The sequence below is a fragment of the Takifugu rubripes genome, chromosome 15, assembly GCF_901000725.2.
Source record: "Takifugu rubripes chromosome 15, fTakRub1.2, whole genome shotgun sequence".
Lineage (NCBI taxonomy): Eukaryota > Metazoa > Chordata > Actinopteri > Tetraodontiformes > Tetraodontidae > Takifugu > Takifugu rubripes.
In genome coordinates this window covers 5,209,449-5,230,539 of record NC_042299.1, presented here as the reverse complement: position 1 = coordinate 5,230,539, position 21,091 = coordinate 5,209,449, and the positions used below count along the sequence as shown (strand labels likewise).

The following is a 21,091-nucleotide window of genomic DNA, read 5'->3' as shown; positions in this document are numbered from 1 at the left end:
ATCTGTGAGGTCAGAAGAGTGTCTGCATTTTAACTAAGCAGCAGCAATCAAAGAGAAAATGGAAATAAAAACAAGGAAAACTATTACGGAACAGTTAAGGAGGCCAGGACCCAGGCGCAGAGTGCAAACAAAAAGGTTCTTTATTGACAAAATATCCAAAACGATCAAGTAACAAAAAACTTTGAGAAAGTAACAACGGAAAAGGCGAACGAAAAATCACCATCAAAATGGGAAAAAAACGTCGGGAAAAGAAACAACTGAAAGAGCTACATCAGGGCTTACATCAGATCTTATTCACGTTGGAGCAAACGACACCTGGCTTCGTCAGTCAGAGGTCACCAAAATTAACATAGAGTCGGTGTGCAACGATGCAAAAATGATGTCGGACTCCGTAGCATTCTCTGGTCCCCTCCCCAATCTGGCCATCTATGAAATGTTTAGCTGCATGTCGTCGCTTTGTCGCTGCCTGTCACGGTGATGACCCGAAAACCAGGTGGCCTTTGTAGACAATTGGAGCAATTTTTGGGGAAAACCTGGTCTGATTAGGAGAGACAGTGTCCATCCCACACAGGATGGTCCCTCTCTCATTTCTAGTAACTTGGCTAATTTTATTAGACCCACAGTGACCTGACAATCCAGGGTCCAGACCAGGATGCAGAGTTGTAGTCTTACACACCTCTCTGCTGCTTCCATAGAACCCTCATCCACCAACAATAATATATTGAACACTATAGAGGTTCCACGGTTAAAAGTTCACCAAGCACAGAGCAGGGAAGCGGTCAATCACCATAATCTTATTAAAATTAATACCAAAGCACAACTTGGAGAAACTAATATCACAAATAAGTTTGGAGTGTTAAATATTAGATCTCTTTTGTGTAAATCCCTGTTAGTGCACGACCTGATAGTGGATCATCACATTGATTTATTTTGTCTTACTGAGACCTGGCTTCAGGAGGAGGAGTATGTTAGCTTAAATGAATCTACTCCTCCTACCCATCTTAATGATCATATTCCTCGTGTTACTGGTCGAGGAGGGGGAGTGGCAGTATTCTATCACTCCAAGTTATTAATTAATCCTAGACCAAAACATGGCTCCAGTTCATTTGAAAGCCTGACTCTTGGCATCACCCATCTGAACTGAAAGACAGAAAAGCCACTTTTGTTTGTATATCGGCCCCCTGCTGGGCCACATTCAGAGTTCCTTTCTGAGTTCTCTGATTTCTTATCTGACTTGGTCATTAGAACGAACAAAGTCATGATCATTGGAGACTTTAATATTGAAGAGAAATTGTGTTTATCTTGTCATCATTTGTTGTACCATATGTTTCTGTTTTCTGTTAGAATTACTTTAGAAGTTAGGAATGGTAGAATCTTTAGTAAGTGTAATAAAGGTCAGTTGACCCTTCCTTGACACGATTGTTGTTTAGATAGTTGTAATCAGCAGGAGACATTAAGACGGGAAGTGTTAAACCCCCATCGTAAAACGTGACAGCATAGTTTACTGGTGTTAATAAGTTCCTCCGCAAGAAGGTGAACTTTGAATTGGCCATTTGGGGAACAACGGAGAACAAGGACTGTGTCAGCATCCAATGGGACTGGAAGAAGATGAGGTCACCCAAGAAGAAGTCACCCAATTGTCAAGGGTGCCCAAACTTTCTCATACCACTGTAGCTTCAGATCATGGACTGGTCTCTATGCTGGTTCTGCTGGACCTCAGTGCTGCTTTTGATACAGTTGATCACAGCATCATGTTTCATAGACTGGAACATGTGATTGGGATTAAAGGGATAGCACTAGACTGGTTTAGATCGTATCTATCTGATAGATACCAGTTTGCTCATGTCCATGGTGTTCCCTCCTCATACAGTAGGGTTAGCCATGGAGTTCCTCAAGGTTCTGTACTTGGACCAATCCTCTTCACCTTGTACATGCTTCCCTTAGGGAACATTATTCGGCAGCATGGGATAAATTTTCATTGTTATGCTGATGACACTCAGCTTTATTTATCCATGAAACCAGAGGAGACAGAGAAGTTAGTGAAGCTCCAGACCTGTCTTAAAGACAAGTCCTGGATGTCTTCAAATTTCCTCCTCCTTAACTCGGGAAAAACTGAGGTCATGGTGTTTGGTCATGAACCTCTCAGGGATAGATTAGATCACATGATCACTCTAGATGGTATCTCATTAACATCTAGTTTCTCTGTGAGGAATCTCGGAGTAACTTTTGATCAAAACCTCTCCTTCAACTCACACATTAAAACAGTCTCTAGAAGTGCCTTTTTTCACTTGATGAACATCATAAAGATCAAGAAACTACTGACGCGGCATGATTCTGAAGTTAGTCCATTTATTTGTTACTTCCAGGCTGGACTATTGTAATTGTTTATTATCAGGGTGTCCAAACAACTCTGTAAGAAGCCTCCAGCTGATCCAAAATGCTACAGCCAGAGTTCTGACAGGTATTGACAAAAGAGATCACATAACTTCTGTACTGGCGTCTCTTCATTGGCTGCCCGTTAAATTTAGAATAATTTTTAAAACCCTTCTTTTGACCTACAAGGTCCTCAGAGGCCTAGCTCCATCCTACCTGGAGGAGCTAGTGATACGTTATCAGCCCAATAGACTGCTCCGCTCTCAGAATGCTGGTCTACTTGTGGTTCCCAGAGTTTCTAGGAGTAGAATGGGGGGCCGAGCATTTAGCTACCAGGACCCCCTGCTATGGAACCAGCTCCCTGTCCAGGTACGGGAGGCTGACTCCATCGCTACTTTTAAGATCCGACTTAAAACCTACCTCTTTGAAAATGCTTATTGTTGCTAATTCTGTAGTTCCAGTTACTATCATAGATAGACAAATTATCATACTTAGGGGGTCGTCTAATCATTAGGTTAACATCTTAGCTATGCTGTTATAGGCCAAGGCTGCCGGGGTCCAGAAACATGATCACCTGACAGGCCTCTGTCACCCCACTGGGTCATGGTTTCCTCTCCTCTCCTCTCCTCTCCTCTCCTCTCCTCTCCTCTCCTCTCCTCTCCTCTCCTCTCCTCTCCATTATATCCTCTACCTGTCCCCCCCTCTCCCCCCCTCTCTCTCTACCCAGCCGGCCATTAGCAGGATGGTCCCCCTACATGAGCCTGGTCCTGCTCAAGGTTTCTTCCTGTTAAAGGGGAGTTTTTTCTTGCCACTGTTTCTTGTCTTGGGTTAGGCCCTGGGATTCTGGAAAGCACCTTAAAACTATTTTGATTGTTATATAAATAAAGATTGATTTGATTTGATTTCTAAATAAATATAATTGGTTGATTTTGACTTGTTTTTTTCATAAGTAGCTTGCATGCTTAAAAAATGTGAGTACCCCTGTGTTGGACTGATAGACTACAGAGATGAGTTCAAAGGAAGATGTAGATGTCAAAAGCCTCAAGTATACCTGCATGGCTGCAGCCTGCATCATGAACATCAGACAAACCCTAACTTAACCTAACTTCAATCTAACTTTAACCGTAACCCTAACCATAACCTGCATGACTGCATGCCCAGTGACAGGTTCTATACCCCAGTCTGGCAAGACTTCAATATGACAAAGAAAGACAATTGTTGTGGTTCTTGAACGCAACTCATTTCTTCCCTCCTCCCTTCACCTGCAGGAGCGACTGCCAGGGACGGGCCGATCCCTGGGGAGCGCTGAGCCGCTGACTCACCTGCAGTTCGTTGCGTTAATTCGGCAGCTACTTAAACTCCCCTCTCGTTGCATCTAGCTCCCACTGCATCTAGCTCCCATCCGTTGTGATTTCTAGTTTTCGCCTCCTGTTTTCCGTGGTTTCTTCTAGCCTGTAAGTTTGTTCCAGTGCCTCGTCACTGCGTTTTCATTTGTACTTTCTCTTGACGGTTTTTTCTTTATGGTGACGTTAGTTCGTAGATTTTCTGTTGTTACTTTGCTAGAATTGACTTTCATTGCTACTTTGATTGACTCCTTGTTTTGCACCTTTTGTTATTAATAAAGAGCCATATCCTCTACTCTGCATCTGGGTCCAGGCCTCCTTGACTTCCCATAACAACAATAGTACACAGCCTGCTGAAAAGGTGAGTTGCATGAAGTGCAGGTTGTTTCTCTGAATGAGGGCCTATGGTGACCTAGAAAGAGAAGTGAGAAAGCAGAGAAAATTACTAACAGGTACCAGTCACGAAAAGACGCTACCAAACCACGTTTACCATTTAACATTCAACCGCTGGTGAACAGAAGGCAGTACCTTATGAAGACTATTGATTGGTAAGCGGCTGAAGGTGCAACATCACCACCGAACATGGCCTAGAGAGAGAACAAATACACAAAGGCCATGACACTTTCATTTTAAGTTGGAACAATGTGTTTGTATGTTAATATATAATGTACTGCTAATGGGGGAGGCTTGTCATTAGAACAATTCATCTGAAGGAGTAATAACTGCTATGAATTTTTATTTAATTCCCCCTTTGCTCAGGCTAAAGTAGGAAGCTGCAGGAAGACTGTATGCGTGCAGTAACTTTTCTCCATCTTCATGTTCTACAGGGATCATTGCAAAAAGTTTAACAGAATGTGGGGCACTTTATGTCGTGGGCTTTACTCAGCCTCTCAGCCTTCTCAAGCCACACCTGAATTTGGAGATATTCTGTACTATAAACGATCTGATCTTTGAGCTCTGGCGTAGGATCATTTGAACAGTCATTGTTTGGTTCTCAGCTATGAGACTTTATAAAACAAATGCAAGTCTCTCCAAATTATGTCCAAATAATTGAATAGATGTGTTTTTAAATAAATATTTTCGCACAAAGCCACAAGATAAATAGTGTTGGCTTGCAATACCTCTCGTGTGTCACTGCTAATCCGCGTGTTCTTTAAATGAAGACTTCAAGTAAACAAATGCCAATTTCACAATGTATTTAGCAAACAGAATCAATTCAAGATACAAATATTACAGAGCTCCGGGCCAGTTCATAACCCTAACAACAACAACAAAGTCAATCGTCAGGGCATGAAGTCTGACAACCTAACTATCCCTTGGCCCAGTTTATATAGAAAGACGTATGTAATTATTGATGCTAATTCAGTCCAATCCAGTCCTTCTTCTTGGGTGACTTCATCTTCTTCCTGCCTCATTTGGTGTTGGTGCAGTCCTTCTCCATTGTCTTCTCAGATGGCCAGGTCAGAGGTCTTATTCCTGTGCAGGAACTTATCACCAGTAAATTATGCTGTCATATTTTACGATGAGGGTCTACCATTGCCTGGCTCCAACTGTCTAAGCAGTATTCATGTCAAAGAAGGGTCAACTGACTTGCTTATGTGTATTCCTACTAAAGATTATATAGTATTCCTAACTTCTAAACTAACAAAACAAACATAGTCTAACACATGCTAATAAGATAAAAGACGCTAACAAGATAAAATAATTCTCTTCAATCCCCCTTTTGGCCTAGCCTAAGCTAGGCCAATAAAACAATTCATTGACTGCTCCCTTTGCTGTAATCAAGAATAATAGAAGTTTATGTCATGGTGCCGTCTTCTTTGGATGTTCCTGGATCTGTCCAAGCGTTCTCTGTGAATTACCTGCTAGGGTACATTGATTCCAGTGATACCAGAGTTAGGGTTAATGTGTTAGGGTGTTAGGATGTTAGGGTTAACAAGTAATGTTCGCTCTGCAACTTCAAAGGGACCAGTCCACCTGTGCTCTGACCACTTTCACTTGATGACTCTCAGAAGAACCCACTCAGCTGTGTGTGGAATTCCTGGATCCTCACTGGATGTGGTTGCCGAAGTTGCCTGTTGGGAGAAAACTGAGTCGTTTTTAGTTGAACAAAATAAGATTTATTTCATAAAGTGCTGGGCTGGCCTACGGCTTTTCTGCTCCTAGTCCCGGAAAGAGAACACCCCGCTCGAGCTCAAAGGGGGTGAATCCTGTTCGGGAGCTAACAGAGCTTACTGACATCAAGGCTATCGGAAGCGCCTGTGTCCATTTCATTCCACTGTGAGCACATATCTTGCCAATTTTGCTCTTCAGTGTTTGCTTCATTCTTTCTACCTTTGCCTAACACCTTCTCTACTTCTTGTAAATCTTTATTTTTAAAATGAGTTCCATTATCAGACCTAATTCATTTGGGGAAACCATGTGTCGGATTAATCAAAAATGTAATAACACTTTTTGCATCTTCTGCTTTTACGGGAACCGCCTCTGGCCAGCCAGTGTATGCATCCACTGCCACCAAAAGGTATCGGAACCCATTGACTCTATCATATCAGTGAAATCTATATTTTTTCTTGCCCCGTCATGGGGGCAACTGGAAACTTGCCCTCATGTAGTGGAATTGTTGATTTTTACATTAAATCGTGTGCATATTGAACATTCTCTGCATCATTCGTGGTTTCCCGCAGTGTGTCAGGCCGTGGGCCTCTTCCAGAACGGCATCTACCAGACCAGGCGGGAGAACAGGTCTGCCGTCTGGGCCCCGCCAAATTCCTTCAACTTTCACAGCCCCCCTTTTCCTTCCAAACTGGTTTTTCATGTGGAGACGCTTCTTGATCACAACCAAGTCTTTCCCTGTTGTATCTTGGAAGCATTTCATGAACTGTTTTCTCTCTCAACAAATTGTAACTTGGTTTATAACCTGCAGCCTTCTTTGCTGTCTGATCTGCAGCCTCATTACCTCTTCCCTCCAGAAAGTTCTCTTTACTATGACCTCTGAATTTTATGACTGCGACCTCCGCTGGTTCCATGAGTGCCTGTGTCGGTTGCCTCATCTCTGCCTCATGTTTTATAGGAGATCCTGATGCTGGATTAAAACCTGCCCGCAACCACTGACAACGTTCTAACTGGTTGGCTCCTACTACATATGCTGAATCTGTATAAATAGTGACTTTCTTTCCTTTTGATATTTCTAACGCTCTAATAACTGCCTTCAATTCTGCAAGTTGTGCTGACTCTTTACCTGTTAGGTTTCCTGTTTCCACTTCCTCAAAATCCTCTTCTGATTTTCTAACTATTGCATAGGCAGCTTTTAGCCCCTCTTGTGGGTGTCTGAAACAACAGCCATCTGTGATTAGTATTTCATCTGGATCCTTTAACAGCTCCGCCTTGAGGTCTACTCTGATTTTTTTTTTTTTTTTCACCTTTCTTCACTTTCTCCTCACATCTGTGTGGTTCGCCCTCTCCTATACCATCTGTCATATTTATCCCTTCATGTGTGTGTTATGTGCGGTGCAGTTAAAATCTTGTCCATCCTTTTCTGCCTAAGTGAGGTCATGGTGAATGCTGCTGAGCTGACCAGTGATACCACACTATGTGTTGTAAGAACTGTCAGAGCATGACCAATCACTAAATGTGCTGTTTTTTTTGTAAAAGTTGATACCCCTGCTACATACCTTACACATGGTGGCTGCCTGTTTTCAATGGGGTCCAGCATTATACTTGCATACATTAATACTTTCCTGTCACCCCCTTTTTTCTGAAAGAACACCATTTACTGTATGTTCTCCTTCAGAAACATCCAAAAAGAAAGTATCTTTATATTCTGGTACTGCCAAAACATGCAGATGTCGTGAGTGTCAAAGAGCAATGAACGCTTTCTCTCCCTCAGTTGTCCATGTTAGCCGGGCTGCCAAATCATGCATTCCCTGTTCATTCACCATTGCACGTAGGGGCATAGTCTTTTCTGAATATGTAGGAATAAAATGTCTACTATAGCTCGCGAGACCCAGAAATGACAACATTTCCTTTACAGTCTCTCATACCACTCATTCTGTTCAGCAAAGTCGACCTGCGCAGCCACACCTTCAGGCCCAACACACAAACACAGTGATCATCCAGAAATTTCCCTATAACTTTTCTCTAAACGCATCCTGATACACCTCATTGTTCTCACGGTCGTAAAATAGGGTGACATGATGGGGATCAACTGGCGGGGCAAAGGGACTCAGCATCGACAGCCAGGGCCTCCAGCTCTGAAACAATGCCACAACACCGACACCAGGTGAGGTCTCAGGCTCAAGTTCTCCCCAATAAATATCCGCCCACACCCCCTGTTCTGGAGAGGGTGTCGGACTCATCAGCATTTGTCCCTTCACACCTTGGTGTGAAATACAGCAGTTCAGTTTCAGTCAATTAGGAAATTGCACCACAAGACCTTTGTCTCCACACAGAATAGCTGCTCCTGTCCTCACCAGGAGATCTCGTCCCAACAGGTTGATAGGGCAATGTGGTGAAATCAAAAAAGGGTGCAACACAGTCTGTCCGGCAAAACAAGTCGCTAATGGCACCGAAAACGGCAGTCTCTCCGGGCTCCCTGAGAACCCCACAAGCTCGATGTGTCAGATAAAATCAGCTCCGGTGATAAATTCCATGAGATGGTGGAACACTGCCTGGTACCTCCGGGTAGTTGTGATATGGACAGTCCCTTTGCCAATGACCATACCCTTTGCAGGCATGACACTGATCTCGGCCTAAGTACCCGCCTATCGAGCTGTATCCCTGCCTGCCGTGTCTCCCACGCATGCCTCCTCTAGGACTGACCCAATATGGGTTTATCGGAGCAAAATCTTGTTGCGGACCTAACTGATCTGGCTGCACCTGTCAAACTGCTGAACCATCTGTTTCTCTTCCTTTTATCATTGAGCTTTTTCCATGCCTCATCTAACTGCATTTTTAGGAGCTGTTCCTGAGCTGTCATCACCACCTCTTTCTTTCCCTGTTTAACTTTAAATGTGTTGATGTGGTGAGAGAGATGTCTCTCCCAGTCTTCCGCTGTGCTGCCTGGAAGGTCAGGATTTCCTTCCATGGCTTCTTTCACTGACTGTGGAAGTCCTAAAATTATTGCCTGATGGAACAAAGTGGTGTGTAGATTATCTGAGCCAGGATGGCACCCTGTGGCACACATCCATTCCTCTTTACACCTCGTAAGGAACCCATGTGCCGACTCGCTTTCCTCCCACTTAAATCTTAAATTCTGCATTGCTCCTGGAGATACTGGAAATATCTGTCTCATAGCTTCACCAACCCTGGTTGCACATAGGCCAAAACATGCAGCATTAGGTCTATCTTTAATGCCTGCTGCTACCTCGACCTTATCCAAATCCCAGAGAGACACCTGTCTCCCTAAAATCCCTCTAAAGTCTCCCATCGCCAGCTGCATGCCCTGTGTTAAACTGAAAAGGGTAGACATCCACTTGCCGCCTCCCTCTGCGGGTGGGGGCATCTTATCCACCAAACAATTAGTGTCTGTGATAGCAAATGGAACATATACTGGTTCCTGTCCTCCTCTTCTGTATCAGAGGGGCCTGTAGCTGCGGCATTCCTGAAACGGGCCCCTTACTCCTTGTGTGTATTCCTGTTTGACCCGCCTCCTCATTATTTATGGTCAGCTGTCAATGGTACACCTCTATACTCACTCTCTTCCCATGATTCTAATTCATATAATTCTGTCTGAGCTTCAACAGGCTCCTGAACCTCCAATTCTCCAATAAATGTAGCCGGAATTTTGAAGGTATCCGTCTTATTCTCGCTCTCCTCTTTATCACTGCCATAACTCAATCTTGCCTTCTCCCTGTGCTCAGCCCTGGCAAATCCTCCTGAGGGATCAGCTCTTTTCACTTGTTTTGTTTGATTGCTAAGTGTTTTAAAGACATGTAATGCAGATTTTTGACTGTGGACTGGTTTGGATCTTCTAATGAAGGTTTCTCTACATTGGGCACTCGTGTGACCCCCCCCCCCAGATCTGCAATAGTGCACTGCTGCACATGTCACAGCCACAACATGTATCCTTCGACGCTTATCTTCTAACTCCTTACCCTGTTTTTGCCACGATTCTCCTGCTATAAAACCTAATTTTGGATTATCAAGATGATCCTGTAATATAGTGTGAATTTCTGACTCCCACTTACACAATGCTTCAGCTAAATTAACCTTCACCTCTGGAGGGGGAAGTATCTTCTGCTTCTGAGCTTCCTTCCACAACTTTTTTTTATTGCGTCCAATTCTCTTTCCCTGTCCTCTTCTTTCATGCCACTCACCACCTGATCAAGAGTCCACTTCCACTGTTCTTCCACAGACCGAGGATAGGGAGAACATTCTCCCTGATCCCAACACGTTTTGCCATTTTCTAGTTCCATCTTTAACTATGCTCCCAAGTGAGATTGAATGTGAATGACTCCAACGGTCAACTCAATGCCTCAGTGAAACAAGCTTCTAGATCAAACGTCTTTGATCCGGTTCCACTCTGGGGGTTAATTCCCAAGGACAAAGAGCCTTTTAATTCACGTTCACTCTGGCACTTTTCCAACCCACACAAATCTCGGGCGTCGGGAGTGTCTGTCCCGTCAACTGCGCGCCGAGTCCCAACCCAAATTTTTTCATATACAGTGCTGTATATGCAATACAGCACTGTACTAGTTCTGGTTTACTCTAACCGTACTTACGGACTCGAACCGCACTTATTTACGGACTCGAACCGCACTTATATACGGACTCGAACCGTAATTCCTGCAGTCATTTCAATATTTTCTATATTTGTATCTGGAATTTATAACTAGGACGCTTCAATTGACAGTGACGACAAATTTGGAAATTGCCAATGTGCAGAACTTTGATTAAACAGGTGTCTGCTTACCTTTTATTAGGGATCCCTTTGTCGTCAGTTGTCCTCTGAAGTGACCATTGTTGAATTCTTTGCCTCAGATGACTTCTCTGTCTTAATCACGTCGGGGTCACCAAATTGTTGGATTGCAATACCTCTCGTGTGTCACTGCCAATCCGCGTGTTCTTTAAATGAAGACTTCAAGTAAACAAATGCCAATTTCACAATGTATTTAGCAAACAGAATCAATTCAAGATACAAATATTACAGAGCTCCGGGCCAGTTCATAACCCTAACAACAACAAAGTCAATCGTCAGGGCATGAAGTCTGACAACCTAACTATCCCTTGGCCCAGTTTATATAGAAAGACGTATGTAATTATTGATACTAATTCAGTCCAATCCAGTCCTTCTTCTTGGGTGACTTCATCTTCTTCCTGCCTCATTTGGTGTTGGTGCAGTCCTTCTCCATTGTCTTCTCAGATGGCCAGGTCAGAGGTCTTATTCCTGTGCAGGAACTTATCACCAGTAAATTATGCTGTCATATTTTACGATGAGGGTCTACCATTTCCTGTCTGCCTGGCTCCAACTGTCTAAGCAGTATTCATGTCAAAGAAGGGTCAACTGACTTGCTTATGTGTATTCCTACTAAAGATTATATAGTATTCCTAACTTCTAAACTAACCAACATAAAACAAAAACATATAGTCTAACACATGCTAATAAGATAAAAGATGCTAACAAGATAAAATAATTCTCTTCAATAGATGTGCCAAAAGTAAAAGTTGTGTGTGTTGTCCTTTCATTGGAGACAGACTTCATATTTCAATTAATCACAAACGAGTTCACCGCATGTAAATGAGATTGTGAGAACTCGGCAGGGTGCAGCAGCGTGTCTGAATCCTCCTAGGTTCTCTGCTGCTGAGCATGGATACAGTTTCAACTAAACTTAACGGTCTGACTGGTAACATCTGGACATATGTTAAATATTGGGAGGGTACAGTAGTGTGAAGGTTGGAGGTGTGGTCTCAGCTCTGTACAACATTATCTGCAGTTTGTTCTCCCAAAAACTTTATTCTCTTATTGTTCCTTAAGGGAGTGGAACACCCAAGAATCAAAGGGCCTGCCAGTATTCTGAGGCCGACAAAGTGACAAGGCTCAGGGACATCTTCATTTAGACAGATGTCAAACCAGTGTGAGGGGACATAAAAAGGGAGTAGAGCACGTTGGACTCTGAGCTGAGGTCCCCTCATGGAACTGTAAATGAATCCAGCCAATAGTCTGTGAATCTGCTGACGGCTGTCACTATTAGGCCAGGCAGTTCACTATTTCATGACTGGAGCACAAAGGCACCTTATCATTTTCTCGTCTCTTCTTTATCCACCTCCTCTTCATCAATTTTCTTCATCCTTTTCTTTCTAGTCAACCTCTAACTTTCTTTTTCTCCACTTCGACCTCTTCCTCTTTTCATCCTTCATTCCTTTGCTACCTTTTCTCTTTCTCTTTACTCTTACTACTTATTTTTTCCTTTTACTCTTCTTCACCCTCTTGTCCTCCTAGTTATTGACTTCCTATATACTGTCGCTTGTCCTCTTTGTCTACCTGCTCTTGTTTGCCTACAATCCTCTTCTATCTTTTGCTTCCTTTCTTTTCATCCTCCTATTTTTCTTTATCCACCTCCTGCTCCTCATGCTCCTCCTTTTCTCCAGCCCTTCCTCTTCCCCTTTTTATTCTCTTCTTTCTCTTATTCTTCAGTGGGCCTGGCCGTCACCCTCGTTTCACAATCATACTCAGCTGTAGAGAATCTCCAGCTGTGTCACTTTTTATTTGAGTTGAAGTATTGAACATATCATGCTGCAAAAACCTTCTCTCGTGTGTCGCTGTCATTAGAACACTTGAGTACTCTGAATTTTAGATGCTGCCTGCTGTTAAGTTCAGAATAAGCAAAGGATGCAAATGTGCGTTACATAAGCACATTAGAGCTGTGGACATCTTGTCGTCTCTCTGTCTCACTCACACAGCCAAAGGGAATGTAAGTTTATGGTCTTATTAAAACATTAGAGCGTTTAGGAGCTCCAGGTCAGGAAACCTTTTGTTTGTAGTCAACATGACACCCTTTGAACAACAGAAATGAATCAACAAGAACATCAGCAGCAGACTCAAAATGTCTCTTGTGTTTCTATGAGAACCAACTGTGGCTTCCCCCTAAGTTACACTTTAAACCTCATACAGATGAAGGACAGACACTATCAGATCCTGCTTGGTGTTCGTGCTCGTCCCTCAGGTATTCCAGCCGCCGCTCAGGCCAGTGTTTTTAAATTTCCTGTTTATCCACCTGGGATAACAGATATTATTTAGCATGTAAATTGGCCTGTGTGCTTAAAAAAGCAAAAGTGAACTCATGTTAGTAAAACATCACTGGAGTTTAGCAGCGTGATCTCCACCTTGCTTCCTGCTTTACATGCATGACAAGAAAATATATGAAAGAGGGCACAGTGCTTATTTCAGAATTCTCTCATTCTTACTTGTTAGGGTAGGCAGGGAAGCCTTAAAAGGGATGCAGGCAAACAGAATAAAGACTCTTGGGCTGTAAAATCCACACCATCAGAACTGTCTTACTTTTCCATCAGTGTGCTTGATACTGACGTCCAATAATGCCAGATTTTTGGTTTTGCTGCATCTTTATGCCAGAGATACATCAATTTTAGCACCAAACTAATACTAATGGATGGACAATCAGATGTGCACACAATTTGGGTGTTTTCCCAATCGATGGTTTCTGTGATCACCAGAATTGGAGAGCATTAAAGCCCAAGATTTATTGGCATTCAAGGCACAAATAGAATCTGTGTTTGCTTTTGATTTGAACAGTGGCCATGTTGCTAATCTTGTGTTAGCATGGTGCCTTAGCAACAATAACAACCATTAAAGCAATTAAGCTAAAATGGAAGTGGATTACTTTTCTGAGGAGATAATGAAGCAAAGATTTTAAATATGATGGTTTGGTTGAGAGTCAATGACAAACGAACAAACACAATCACCCACGCACGCACGCACTCACACATGCACTCACACACACAGTGCAACTTAAAACACCGAAACAGGACATTAGAAGTAACACCCAGAATTTAAATCATCTTTTGTTTTTTATTTATTTTTGCATCTCTGTTTCTGAAACATAAACACAAAACTGAAACACAAAACTGCAAATAAATAAGGATTCATTTGTTCTTCTTTTGTGCATAACCTTCTTTTGTGTATGTTCAGATACTTCTGTTTCTCAACCCTCACCGACAGCATCAGCGCAATGAGCCATTGGAATGACAGTGTTTTGATCGGGCATAAAGCCTACACTTTCACATGTATTGACACTCACTTGTACAGATGTAATGACTGAGATCAAGGCCTATTCTAATCTGCGCAGTGCTCATTTTCCCAGTCCAGTGTTGTCAAATTGATTTGAACGAGTTGGTTTTGCCTGCAGGTAAAAAGCTGACATAAGTTTTTCCAACAAAGGGAGGTGGAATAAGATTTTCGATTCATTCCAACATCCGCCAGGGCAACACAAAAGCAGATGCCTCTGTCATCATCTAAAAGAGATTTATCTGGCATCTAAATGCTCTTCTGTGTCCATGTGTCATAAATTTCTAAAGGACAAAATACAATTAAAATAACTTCTAGGGCACTTTTTACCAGATACCAATGTGATTAACACATGCACCTTCCTGCAGAAATGCAGGACAAATTCACCTGGAGCAGATCAAATTCAAGATTATATTGTGCACTTTGATAACCTCATAGAGGTTAAAACAGTGACATTCTCCAGTAATAAAACACAAGAAAGTGCCATCTAGTGACAATTAGGGGTCTTTCTGTTGTACAAAAAGTGATTAACTGTCTTCTGGGGTGCCTTGCTAACACATACAATGTGTTACTGTGTCCATCAGGATGCTTTCTAATGACCAAAACACAAGAGCAATGAAAAAGGGTGATAAAGTGTCTTCTGGGGACAATCCCATTTACCTCCAACATCTTAGGTCTAACTCTGCATAAATGATCAAGAGTCAAACATAGTTTAGTTAAACTGTCTTTAAATATTGCTATCAGCACCTTCTGTTTCTTTATCTTACCTTAACAAATTAGTTCAGAAAGGAGGACATGTCCACTGTCGAGTGGCTATCAAGTTATGTAAATGTGCAGCAAAGGCAGGAACACAGCTAGGACACTGCACTCACAGAGCTGGAAAAAAATGTGTCACTGTTCAAAATCAATCTCCACTGACCTCCTGCAGTGACACAATCTTGCAGCCAGTATCCGAGGTAGAGTGCCACATCAGACGAACGCAGTTGTGATCACAAATAGAAAAGAGGAGACAACGTACATAGAGGTTTATTTTACAAGAAGGGCACATTTTTGTACAAACTGTAAACTAAGTCCTGCAGTTGTTCTGAGGGTAATAACACTTGACATCACTTCCATGAATGAACACCAGAAACATGTAAATAAATAAGTATATAAATAGCCACTGTCTGTTGATTGTGGACATACAGCATGTAACTCTCCTACACACATTAAGGATCCTCCAAGATAAAAAGCACTTGTGTTCATCACAACTACATTTTAAACATTATTGTACAATACATTTTTCCTGCGCCCTTACCCACAATACTGCTCTTTTTCACTTCATTTATTTCTTTTTTGGGAATGAGGTAGGGGTTGAATCCTGGAGTCGTTAAATCATCCCTATATTTCCACAGAGTGTTGGCAGCGCTGTCAGGCCCCAGCGCCTTCTGTCCTGCAGCGGAGGAAGTGCAGATTTCCTGCACCGCCACATTTGGTTAGCGTGTCATACATCATGTAGCTGAGTACCCGTGTCCTGACGCTGCAGCTCTCCCCTCTAACCGTATCCACCCCCACCCCTCAGAGGGCAGCCTGAAGGAAATTTTCTGAATCAAACAGAACATTTCCTCATGGGACTGTTGGCCAACACCGTCCCTCTCTGAAATCAAAGCAGTGACATCTGGAAGGATGACTCCCTGAGCCAACGGTGCAGAGACCGAGGGTGGAGTGCGCAGTAGAGATCAGGTTCAATCCCTGCAGGAGGTATGTTTCCATAAATGTGTTCATACACAGTCCAAAAAACACAGCTGGCTCAATGTGAAAATGCCAATGATGTCAGATTAATCTCTTTATCATTAATAATCCCCTCTGAATACCAAATAAATAAGACAAATGCCACAGTCGCATTCAGTTTAGCACAATAATAGAAAGAAATTACAACAGTAATGATACTAATAAGAGAAATAATATTTGGTAATAACAAAATAATAGTAGTGATAATAATTGTAATACTAATTATACTTGTAATAATAGTAATGGCAGTAGTAGCAGCTGTGTTTGTAGTGGGTCATGTCTCCTAAATAATAAGTTTGACGTGTGTTAATGTTGGGAACACTCATCAAGCTGAGAGAGAAAGGAGAGGAAGGAGGTCGACAGAGTCAACAGAGGTGGAAAATAGGGGGAGGAGCAAATCTCCCCCAAAGCAGTTCCCATTCACGTCCACAGACCCTGCAGCCTGAGTTATCACATCAGACCGTGCCACCGTGCCACAACAGTGCTGTAACTTAGAAAGTGATAAAGTGGTCAAGAAGTTGAGATAAGAGAGATGAGGGATGTGCTTGATAAGGGTAACAAAGAAAGCAGAAATACCGAAACATGACGGGGTGCAGCGTCCTAGAGAGGGGTGCATTAATTGGGCTGGAACATAGAACGATCACAGAACAATCTGGAATCACTCCTTAAATCAGCTTTTATGGAACTATAGATCATTTATGCTGGGATTACGTCAAGGAACTCCCTTATCTGCCCCATGCCTCAGTCACCTGCCCCAGCTCAAATCCAATTCCAGTACTTTGGTGTCTAAAAGAACTTAACCTGGAATAAATTGCCACTGCGACATGAGTACTGTAACCAGAACATCAATGACAACTTCAGAAGAATAAATAACAGGACTAAAACAAGAATTTTGCAAATCGGAAATAAAATCAATTACCCCACACTGTTTCCTCCATAAATCAGAAAGCTCCCACATATAAGACCATGTTTTCTACTACTTTCTACACCTTCCTCCAACATGTTCAAGTCCCTCCCAGTCTGCGTCAGTTCTGTACAGTAAACAACTGCAGATGCATACGCCTCACTTAAGGAATTTAAAAAAAACTATTTGTGTACACATACTTTGTGCTCTGCTGCAATATTCACATTTTCAACATTTGTCAGTTTCATTAATCAATAGAGTATTTTGCAGATTGTTATTTCCAGAATAAAGTGCCTTTAATTGAAACATTCTGTTGTTTTTTTCCATGTTGGCAGTCATCTTTAGGTTCTATGTATTCCGCTCTTGTTCTTTCTACCTACATAACATTTCCCTCCACACACGCTGATCCATCGTTTCCTAACAGGACATGGATTTATGTTGTCCGTTCTGCGTGATGGGGTTGATTGTTTCCAGAGTTACTGCTGCATCGCTGTCAAAATTTCCAGAGATGGCTGGGGACACTTTCTCCATGGCATTGTTTACCAGCCCCACTTCCATCTCACCACCAAAACCGTCCTTTTTCTGCAGCTCCTCCTCCTGACACAGGATGCTGTGTGGGATCACGTAGCTAGATGAATGGTTTCCCTCCTTTGGGATGTGGCTCTTGGGCTGATACTGGCAGCTGGGGTTGGACAATGGGGCGCCAGTGTTGTTGATGCTGACGATCTCAATGGCGCTGTTGCCTGGGCAGAGCCGATGGCACCCCAGCAGGATGGAGAAGGCCTTGCGGAAGTCTGCATTGAAGGCATAGATGATGGGGTTGAGCGATGAGTTTGCCCAGCCGAACCACACAAACACGTCGAAGGTGGTGGAGCTGATGCAGGGGAAGTCCGTGGTGTCATCAGCTTCACAGAATGGAACCATGCAGTTGAGGATGAAGAAGGGCAACCAACAGCACACAAACACTCCCATAATGACCGAGAGTGTCTTTAATACTTTGGTTTCTCTTTTGAACGACATTTTAAAAGAACACTCGCTCTCCATGCTCAAACTGTTCCCCATGCTGCTGTGGCGGTTTTTGGCACTCTCCGCTGCCCTCTCCAGGGCGGATATTCTCCGTATCTGTTTTTGGGCGATCCGGTAAATCCGAGTGTAGGTGACGATCATGATGGCCACGGGGATGTAGAAGCTGATAAGGGAGGAGGAGATGGCGTAGGTCCTATTGAGGCTGGAGTCGCAGTTGTCTGGGGGAAGGTCTCCGGCGTACGTTCCGTTTAGCTCGACGTAACTCGCGGTCTGAGCTTTGTGCCAGTTAAGCTGCACGGGAATGAAGGAGATGAGAACGGACAGGGTCCACGCCACACTGATCATCAGACATGCCACTTTAGGAGTCATCTTGCGTTCATAGCGAAAGGGGCTCGAAATGGCCCAGTAGCGGTCGACGCTAATCACACAGAGGTTCAAGATGGAGGCCGTGGAACACATGATGTCAAACGCCACCCAAATGTTGCAGAACTCACCGAATGGCCAGAACCCCATGATCTCAGTCGCTGCCTTCCAGGGCATCACCAAGATGGCCACCAGAAGGTCCGAGATGGCCAGGGAGATGACAAAGAAGTTGGTGACCTTTGATCTCAGGTGTCGGAACTTGGTGACGGCCACACACACCAGCGTGTTGCCTAGCAGCGTGGTGAAGATTAGGAGGGAGAGGAAACATCCTGTCAGCACACGCTTGGACGAGTCTCTCTCCAGAAGCATCTGCTTGCCATCTCCCACCGTTGAGAAATTCTGAGCCATTGTTTACGTTAGACTGCTAACACAGCAAGAGGGGAGGGGGGGTGAGGGGAGGGGTGTCAGCTGTCACCCCATCACATCCTAAGCATGCAGCAGGTGCACCTCTCCGGGGAGGAATTTCAAACAGACAGCGCAGCCGACGGGGATGTTAACTGTCTCGGCACCAGCTCTCCCACACACTCGGTCGTCCATAGGCGTCTCACCACAACCACCATCCTGGCATGAGAGCCACTATAAATATTTCACAAAGATGTGGAAAAAATGCTGTCCAAAAATTCCACTTTGGTTGGTTCTTGCACCAGCGGGGCAGGCAGTAGACATTCTAGTATGAAGAAGAGGAAGGATGTTTTGGGTGTTGGGTGGTAGTTTCTGACAAAAGAAGAACAAAAATGCCTTCTTCCTTTTACTGCTCTCACTTCATGAATCTGCCACAAAGCTCCCCGCAAGTTTCACATCATATTGTCGACCAGCTATTGAGTAAACAGAGGCTTATCCAATCCTGAGCCTTGTGTACCACCTCATCAATAACCTCTATCGATGGTTTTCGCACTGCGTTTATCTGATTTGTGTAATTATCCTTGAGGCGGGTCTCTGTGAATATATTGGTGTCTGTATCGACGCGGTTCCACCCCTGTGGCACTTTAAAAATATATTTGCAGGTTTCATTTACTCTAATTTCTCCTTCAGTAGCTGCCCACATTTGCTTCACCCTTCGGGGAGATGATGCACCCGAGTTGGTGAGCCAACAAGACCGGACCGGAAAAGTCTCTATGGTCCGTTTCAATGATAGCCAAGCGTTTGAATTTTCTTTTTTCTCACAAGTAGGACAGGAACATTGATATCAGAGCTCTTTTTTGGAACTATATTTGATTTTTTTTTATTTCTTTTTGGTTTAAGCAGTTTTGTCAACACAGCAAAACGAGCTCTTCAAAGCATTTATCAGTGAGCACGTCACCCACCTAAATCACCCATGTAGCCCATCCCCGGTTTGACTCCTCGTAAACCGACCCGAAGAATTCAGTCATTTTATTGGCTTAAAATTTGTAGTCAGCATGAGCTCCGCTGGTGAAGGCTTCGACGCTGAGCGGAATTTGTTTTACACAAATCCTAAATCAATTCCTGCAGGGTGAAAACAGTCCTTTCAAAAATATGCATGCCTGCGGCTTACATCAAATTTGCGTCCCCAGGTGGAGAGGAGCGCAACCTCTCTGCGTGCTTCTCTGATCCGAATTCAGCCGCGCAGCTCCGTACGTCCGTCTTTCTTTCTCATCTCTTTCTCAGTCGTGGGAAAATAAGCCCTTCTGTGATGCACGTGTGCTCTGACTGCAGAGTGATGGGGAATGACACTGGTCTCCTCGGCGTCGCTTCCGTGCGCGCTCCCCTCTCTCAGGCGCTCAACTGTTCTCTCGGTGGACGGCGTTACGGATCTTTGCCACAACCATCCAAGGAGGCTGTAGACGACAAGACTACCCGACCGATCCTGCAGCCTGGATGTGTTTCTCCAGCTACGATTGAGGATTTAGTATTTTATCAACTCAAATCTTGTGCGAGTGCTTCCAGAGTGCCTTGACTTTGGCTCGGTGTTGCCAAAGTCTCCGCCGAGGCGTCTCGTGGTGGCTTATTTGCTGTTTGTGACTCCATTGTTTTAAGCTTGGCCCACCAGCAGTGGTTTCACCGCTGTGGAATCCCAGTTTAATCCGGGAAAATAAAAGTGCGCGTGCGCCCCAACCTGAACTTTTGGACAGCGGACACCTACGCAGAGGGACGATAGAGCCATCTGCTGGCAGCCGCAGTCAGGTGGCATGAAAGCGACTTGACTTGTAGCACAGCAGCAATAATGTCACATCAATAAACGATTCGAGTCCCATCACGGAGCCACCAAGACTGAGAAACTCGGAGGTTGAGCGCGTCTGTCCCGTATGCACGTTACACAGAGGCCCTGCTCTCCTTTTTGAGCCGGGAGAATCCTCAATAGACTCCCTGTGGCATGCGCATGCCCGATGGACTTGGTAATGTCTGAGAGAGAGCGTGTGTGTACGTGTGAGTAATGTATGTTGACAAGCCAAGTGTAAGAGGCCTGGCAGACACAACGCCCACATTTCCCTGTAGCACAGAGTCGTGGTGTGCGTGCAGCCGACAAAGTTCAAACCAAGACCACGTCACACACTCGCACAAACGCACACACAACCAGCCATGCAGGGTAATTTACATCTGCTCCAAAAAGCAAACAAAATAGAGGAGAGGAGAGGTTTTTGTTTTCATATCTCATTTATTTACTATAATAATGATAACAAAAAAATGGTTGTCCTCACATTTTCATGGGATAGAAAAAAAAATTAAATAAAGACAAACTAGAGAACAAACCATCAATCAATAGCTGAATTAAAACGAAAAGAGAAGCTGTCCCTGCTCCCTTATGGAGCACAGCGCCCCGCCCAAGGGCCCATTTATTTATGAAAGCTTCAACATTATTTATCAACAGGAAATACAGTGGGACCTCTACTTACGAATTAAATTCGTTCCAGAAGTTGCTTCGTAACCTGAAAATCAGGTAAGTAGAGACGCGTTTTCCATGTAAATGCCCTAATCCGTTCCAAGCCCCCAAAAATTTGGACATAATTCTTTTTATAATTCATAAAAATGCATCAAAACATGTAACAAATACAT

At 43.7% G+C, this 21,091-nt stretch overlaps 1 protein-coding gene and 1 long non-coding RNA gene across 2 annotated transcripts; one reads left to right on the top strand and one right to left on the bottom strand.

Moving 5' to 3' along the window:
* The first annotated feature begins 3,759 nt into the window (after positions 1-3,759).
* Positions 3,760-4,806, top strand: LOC105417429 (uncharacterized). The gene is made up of 3 exons (XR_965103.2): positions 3,760-3,827; positions 3,998-4,077; positions 4,544-4,806. It is a non-coding gene; the product is annotated as an uncharacterized lncRNA (long non-coding RNA).
* Positions 4,807-15,303: 10,497 nt separating this feature from the next.
* On the bottom strand, positions 15,304-20,389 carry drd1b (dopamine receptor D1b). Its single transcript, XM_003970754.3, has 2 exons — positions 19,593-20,389; positions 15,304-18,440 (listed from the first exon to the last, which is right to left on the bottom strand). The coding sequence occupies exon 2, from the start codon at positions 18,425-18,427 to the stop codon at positions 17,048-17,050; it is 1,380 nt and encodes a 459-aa protein (XP_003970803.1). The 5' UTR covers positions 18,428-18,440; positions 19,593-20,389; the 3' UTR covers positions 15,304-17,047.
* Positions 20,390-21,091: the final 702 nt, after the last annotated feature.